Source organism: Diachasma alloeum, unplaced genomic scaffold (genome assembly GCF_001412515.2).
Source record: "Diachasma alloeum isolate Michigan unplaced genomic scaffold, Dall2.0 Dall_scaffold_00208, whole genome shotgun sequence".
Classification (NCBI taxonomy): domain Eukaryota; kingdom Metazoa; phylum Arthropoda; class Insecta; order Hymenoptera; family Braconidae; genus Diachasma; species Diachasma alloeum.
Window position 1 is genome coordinate 1,051,885 of NW_021680373.1, and position 7,609 is coordinate 1,059,493.

Consider the following 7,609-nt stretch of genomic DNA (forward strand, 5'->3'; position numbering starts at 1 on the left):
GGGGGGGGGGAATTTTACCGAGTGAAATTGATTATTTATTATCTGAAAATTGACATGACTAAAGTGGCATTTATTATGAGGCCAAGTTGTGTGGACTGGTTGTTGGATACGCTTGGGTTATGGTAGTAGCTCACGGAGGTATATACTTTCTTATCTAAATTAGATCTTGAAAGGCCTGCACAGTAGTGTTTGGGATAATAATCGATATAAACCGAGCGTCCACTCGGAGGCAAAGTGCTTTACAACCCGTCCATGATCATCAGTTTTGCAAGATTATTTTTGTTAATAATAATGGTTGATTAGTTTGGTGCCTTGGGTTTCATAATTTTTAGTGAGAGTGAAGAGTGATGATTAACATGTGTCGTGGAGTTATTTGAGGGGGGGATTAATGGGTAGTGGAGCGTGCTGAAATGACAGAAAATTATTTGGATCCTCATGTTGCAGGATAAGTACATCTAAACTAGATTTTATGGTTTACTTTTCGTTCTTGATCATCGAAATTGGTGAGTGGTATGTGTCATGGGTTTGTCTGAAGACCCTCACAAAGCAATGAAACACGCGAAAACCATAGGAAACCATTTGGATTTCCAACGATCCCTGAACAAGTATTCTATTTGGCACAATGTACTCCCAGTCAAAGTGGCCTACTACTCCTCCTTAATCATCAGTTCAGCCATATTCTCTTCATAAATCCCATCAAACCCCAAACCAATGACTATCATGTGTCACGAAATCGCCGAAAGACCCTTAACAAGCAATTAAAAAAGATGAAACCCTGAAAGATCATTTACACTTCAATGCTCAACAAACCTAGCTTCCACACTTTCGCAAAGTAGTTTATTACCCTTTCTCAATTGTTAATTTCAGTGGACTATCTCTGTAAACAATGATGTTAACCATTTCCGACTTTCCTGTCGCATAATTCGGCGGAAGATTGTCTGAAGGAACTTAGAAAGCAACAAAATACGCCGAAACCGTGGAAAATCATTTGGATTTCCAACGATCTCGCAACCAGTACTATTTGGAACGATGCACTCCCAGTCGAATTGGTTTACTAGTCCTCCTTAATCAGCAGTTCAGCCAGATTATCTTCATCAACAATAATCTCTATAATGATGTCTACCTCCGGCGTCGCGTAAGTCCTATCAAACCCCAAACCAATGACTGAACAAGTAATTAAACAAGATGAAGCCCTGAAAGATCATTTCCACTTCAATGTTGCCTGATCAACAAACCTAGCTTCCACACTTTCACAAAGTAGTTTATTACCCATCTTCAATTCTCAATTTCGTCTCGCTATTTTCCTTAGTCTGTTCCGACCCTCCTGTCCCATAATTCCTTGAAAGATTGTCTGAATGAACTTAGAAAGCAATGAAATACGCCGAAACCATGGAAAATCATTTGGATTTCCACCGATCCTTGCACAAGCACAATTTCGGACTTACTACTCCTCCTTAATGATCAGTTCAGCCAGATTATCTCCATAAACATTAATATCTAACGACTTCTACCCCCCGCATCCCATAATTCCCATCAAATCCCAAACCAATGACTAACATGTGTCACGAAATCGCCCGAAGACCCTTAACAAGCAATTAAACAACTTGAAACCCTGAAAAATCATTAGGATTTCAATGTTGCCAGCATGTAAGATCCACCCAACATCCCAGAGTTCATTGAATATGCATCAACAGTTTAATACTCCTCAACTTGAATAGGACTAGCCAATAAACTCGAACGGCCATAAAATCCAATTAGCGTCCGGTGAAGCAGGCTTGCGGTCATTGGAATAGAGTCGAAAGAACAGAGACTACGATTAACTTGTACACTATACTAGTGATGTACAGCATTAACGAGACCCACCCGTAATAATGCAATTTCATAAATAATAGAACTGCAGAAAAATTAATGGCAAATTGTTCAAGATTGCCTTCTCATGACAATTGGTTTCTCACAAGGAGGCATTGATTACCATCTTACATGATGTTTTCTTCATTCTCTATTATTGTACATAAGTGCACGTAATTTGTTACTTTTTTACACAATAACTGGGAAAAAACACGAGTAATTGTATCGTCGATCATTTAATATCCCACCCCACACTATCAACATTTAATACAGTTATCCGTTAATTGTAAAGTGCATGGAAAATAGTATTACTGCAGTCATGATAAACGCAAAGGAGAAAGAGAGCTGTACCTATTACCAGCGATTACACTGCTATTAGTTACCAACTGGGTGTTCTTCAAAGTGGGGTTCAAAGTTAATTTCAATGTAGGATAATAGGAGAAGACGCCAGGTCTGCATATCCGTCGATAGTGGAGCAAAAAAAATTATGAATAAAAGGGGGACTGCGCAACTCATGTGAAGTGGGGTAAGAGGGGAAAATAATGTAATAAAAGGTGAGGATGTGTGGTGGGCTTGTGCTCTGGTACTTGATTGGTGGCGTGCAACGCATCAACGAGTGCGAGAATAAAATTTGCATAACGATCCGGGCGTGAGAGATGACCAAGACCCAGGGAAAATACATCAATGATTTGTTGTGTCTTTACGAGAGTACCTCAGGGGGAGTGACTGGTGATTGATGAATTATCAAGGAAGTGGAATCTAGTTCTGTTCTTCATTAAAATTAATACTTTCTCGCCTATTTTTCGTTTTTCAATACCGTTAACTGTGCCTGTACCATTAAATCATTTGCTCTATGATGAATGAATGGATTCACTCGTTACTACCTCCCGAGTCGAGGATTTGGTTCTGATTGGACGTACACAGGTCTTTCAAGATCTCTCTAGACATAGATGGACCTGGGAAGTCCTAATCAGTTCTGCAACGTACTTTTCCGGAGACCTTTCGAATCTTCAGTTGTTTTCGGCCCTGAGAAGTCCTCCTCTATGCTACCGAGAGAGCGGGATTTTACGAGTGGGTGAAGGGGAAGGCATGTATGCGGAGGGTTGAAATTTGTAGCCAACGAGGAGACAGGGTTGCAGAATATATTTTAGCCACCCTCATCTCCCCGTTTGCAGGCGGTGTTTAAATAAAAAATAGTGAACGTTGATTCTGGATTTATTGATCCACTGATGCCAATGAAACCCTCGGAGGTGACAGAAAAGACGAAAAAAAATTTTCACGAGGTCACGAGGTTCACGAGGGCCGAAGTGTCAGATCTTGGATTTTTCCAGGGGGAAAGTCGACTTTCGCCAAAATTGAATTTTTTAGCCGAGTGAACGTTGATTCCCACTATTTAAGCGACGAGCTATTCAGAACTCTCAAAAGTATGTGGAAAAGGTGAATACTGAAAAAGTTTTTTTTTTCACATTTTCAAAGGGTCAGATTTTTCGTTTTTTCCGGGGGAAAGTCGACTTTCGCCAAAATCAAATTTTTTAGCCGGGTGAACGTTGATTCCCACTATTTAAGCGATGGGCTATTCAGAACTCTTAAAAGTATGTGGAAAAAGTGAATACAGAAAAAGTTTTTTTTTTCTAATTTTCAAAGGGTCAGATTTTTCGTTTTTCCCGGGGGAAAGTCGACTTTCGCCAAAATCAAATTTTTTAGCCGGGTGAACGTTGATTCCCACTATTTAAGCGATGGGCTATTCAGAACTCTCAAAAGTATGTGGAAAAAGTGAAAACTGAAAGAAAAATTTTGCTTATACCTAACAAGTGCTGAAATGGGACATAACCAGAGGTAGAAAGGTCTCGGAAGTACTTGGGAAGAGGCTTCCCAAGACCTATCCAGTTCTGAACGGAAAGATCTAAGTAGAACTTGTCAGGTCCAATTATTCGACTCAGGTTTCCCTTTGACTTTTTACCATCAGAATTGCTTTTTTTGGAGGTAATTTTGAGGAATTTGTTTGATAAATTGCACCAACCTGGTAAACACATCAGGATAATGTGTTCTTGAAAAAGCTTTTTCAAGTTCCTCAAGTTGGAAGCTCGTGAAGGTCGTTCTGTACCTCCGCTGTTTCCTCTTGGGTGCAAAATCATCAACCTCAGCATCACTTTCAGGACTAGTGGGTGCAGCGCGTGGATGAACTCCCTCATCCTCATGCCTGCTCTCCTCCGTCGCTGAAATTCCCATCTGTCCCTGACTCGTATGCTGTTGTACTTGCTGTTGGGTCTGCTGACTGACCCCCAAACTCCCTGTACTGCTTGCTGGGCTCGTCTGTGAGACGGCCTCGCTGCTACCTCGCCCTGGATTCTCTGCAATTAAGACATAAACATCAATTAGAATTACAAAATTTTTTAATTACCCTCAACTCCAACATCACAATTCCCTCCACAATCAATTTTACATTTGAAAAATCCCTGGAAATACGTTTACAAATGTGTGGAAATGTTTCAATTATTTTTAATTACTTATCGAAATACCTCTTAATGACTTGTCAACGTTTATGTCTGTCCTAATATCTTCATAAAATACCAAAAAAGCTGACCGAGTGCTGATGAAAGCATCGAATTAACCGATCCACTCGGCGACTGGGACATTAATGAACCAAACGAGTGCAAAATAAACCATTTCAATTATATAAAAAAAATTCCCCACGAATTCACCCAGCCGGAAAGAGCGGTTTTATATCCTTACTCCACCATAGTTATCACAAACATTCGCGGAATTTCCTTAACGCGTATATTGGTTTCCTCTGGAAACTACGCTATTGCATAAGGAAATGTTAAAGGATGACCACCACTAATTGCTTAACACAATCACTAATCAGGCGATTTGTACATTCATTTCTATAATCATCTCGTAATTGATTGAGTTTTTTTTTTCAACGTAACGATCATCACCGACAACAATGCATAATTGAAAAACTAATCACGAGGGGGGAAAAAAAATAATCATTGATACTGACAGTAAATTAGATAAAGAAAAAAATTATGGAAATACGAGGATGAGTGATGACTATCGTCGACTAATGTGGTAGCTGTTATACGTCCGTTGGCGTTCCTTTCACCGACCTTGCCTTTTGTATTAATGATACGACTAGAATGGAAATCGACACCTCGTTTCCCTCTATCTCTCTCTCCATCGTGTACTGAAATTTTTGGATGGAAGGAAGAAACAAACGAAAATGAAAAAAAAACCCAACTTGTGTTTTATCAATCTGATCAATCGAGAGATCGGGCGGGGGATCACGCGGCGACGAGGCACATAATAATCGTCACAGGCACGCGATCAAACGATTCACAAATTGCCAAATCGATTTGTGGAAACCCCCACGTGAGGTTGAATATTATAATTCTATTTTTTAGGGTATGCTCGACACTCGAATTGTTCAATTCAATCCGACAATATCACGTTATGTTACAGGAAACGCTGCACTGTTACAAAAATTCGGCTGAATTTTCCGAAAAAAGAACTTTAATTCGATTTATCAGGGCTTTCATTTGAGCCCCTAAGTCTCCGGGTATTTTACAATGATTTGATTGTTTAAACTTTGCGGGTCTGAATTTGAATCTCGATATTGAACCGTTAGAAAACATTTTAAGAATCTAAAAAAAAATTATAAAGTTTACTTTTGAAGAAAGACTAATGAAATAATTAAAAAATTCCAATTTTTGAGAATTAGAACCATTTTTTAATAAGAAGCAATTTTTAGACAATCAATTTTTCATTATAAAAATCATTTTTTCGGAAGCATAACAAATTTATTCACTTTCAGAATTTTACCAGAAATCTATTTCATGTCTGAGAAAATAAGGTTACCGAAAGCTTACACAGTTTCAATTATTCATTTATAAACAACAAATGTTTAGAAAAATAATAAATGTAATTTTAATAGCACTGAATATTCATGATTTTTTTTCAGAATTTTCTCATGCAATTTAATTGAGATGAATTCGATTTAATGAGAAAAAGTCAATGGAATTTCAGTGGAAACGTAACTTATTGAAAATTCGAAATTTTATGGACAAATCAATGAAATGTGAACTTCTGTTCCATAATCCTATGAAAAATAAAAAAATCTTAAATTAATAAATTTCTATTTGAGATAATCTTAATATTTTCAAAGTTTTACAATTAAATTGATCACCTAAATAGTAAATTCGCCTTTAGGCCTCTATTTTCGATCATAAAAAAATTGTTAAATTGGTCTTGATCTCCAAAACGTCTCCACAAAAACACCTAAAAATTATCTCAATTCAAGCTACCTCTTTCAGTGATGCATTAAAGCCCCTGTATTTCCCAAGAATTGATTAAGGATCAAGGTCAAACAGCCTTGATTCCCTGAATTATGCAAATGAAAATTGATCAGTGATTTATGCCTATGGAAATCGCCTCCTTGTCGTAATAAAACTAATTAGCCAACTCATTGCGGTCACCTGTATTGCCTCAACACGTTTCATTACATATTATTATACGAGATGTTTTGAGTCTAGTGGCATCGGGAGATTTATTCAGCTCCGGGGCGCACCACTACACACACACACACATGAAAAACTCACGTACCATCCTTTTTCATTCCATCATACTTGCAAATTCCCGTCGACCGACTAATAGACGCATCGATGCATACACCATAGCATCAGGAACAAGCTTCTGGTAGAATGTTCTCCCAGAATCTAGATAACACCCCGGCAATTAAGAATTATCGGTGATTTTCTCAATGCTTTTTGTCCCTTTTAAACTCACACGTTTTGCACCGAAAAACACTATTTATAGTTGATGAGAATTCGAGATAATGATACCAACCCATCGGGAATTTTTTTTCCCTTATTCACGTGTATTAACAGAAATGAAGCCATGATATTTACAATTTAATTGATCAATTTGCGGATAAAAATGGTCTGTGGAATTGAGCAACCGTCAAGTTTCTACCGCTCTAATTTTCACCGATTCCCCTCATTCGAGTGAAAGCGCAACTTCAATATAAAACCTCCTTGAGATCTCAAGTGCATTATATACGCGTAATTATAAATTACACTGTCAACGGGTATGTGTTGCGTTCAATTAGAAAGCCAATGGATCAGATTTCACTGATGCATGGGAGTTGATAGTCAGTTTCGAGATAGCTAATGGATACAGAGAATCAATTATGAAGCTGATATACGCGGATAATTGTTTCATTCATGAAAATAAATAATCAACTCATTTTGAATTAATTATCGGATTGATACTTATTTCAATGAATTATATTGTGATAATTGGGAGGAGATATTTATGGTATCAAATCTAATTGATTTAATCTTGACGGCTGATTTGTATGAAAAATTACATTGTTGGAATTTTTTTTGATAATTGAACAAGTTGTGAATTTGAATTCAATTTAAGATCAAATTGTAAATGGAATCTTCCACTCATAGTCCACACGCAATACCCCCTTCCCGTGTGCACTTCTAGTGCGGTAAGGTGTTGAGGTGTTTTCTTATGTTTTCGGGTATGAGAAATCCGAATCCGGTGGTATTTTTTATGTAAGTGCGTGCAATTAATAGTTATAAACAAATTAAGTGATTTTTTTGATGATTTTTTTTTATGGGAAACATTGGCAAATAGAAGAAAATGTTCATGACAAAAGTTGTTCCTTTTTGTGTAATAAATAATGATCAATTTTTTTAATCAAAATCCATCAATCCGTTGCCGAAATATGGTCCACCAGGTGAACGCGGGA

At 37.5% G+C, this 7,609-nt stretch overlaps 1 protein-coding gene across 1 annotated transcript in view; it reads right to left on the minus strand.

Moving 5' to 3' along the window:
• The window catches only part of LOC107036368 (homeobox protein aristaless), a 76,097-nt gene that overhangs the window by 13,542 nt on the left and 54,946 nt on the right, over positions 1-7,609 (minus strand). Inside the window, exon 2 of the mRNA XM_015254307.2 lies at positions 3,869-4,199. Within this exon, the coding sequence (XP_015109793.1) occupies positions 3,869-4,199 (331 nt within the window). The remainder of the gene's footprint in view (positions 1-3,868; positions 4,200-7,609) is intronic.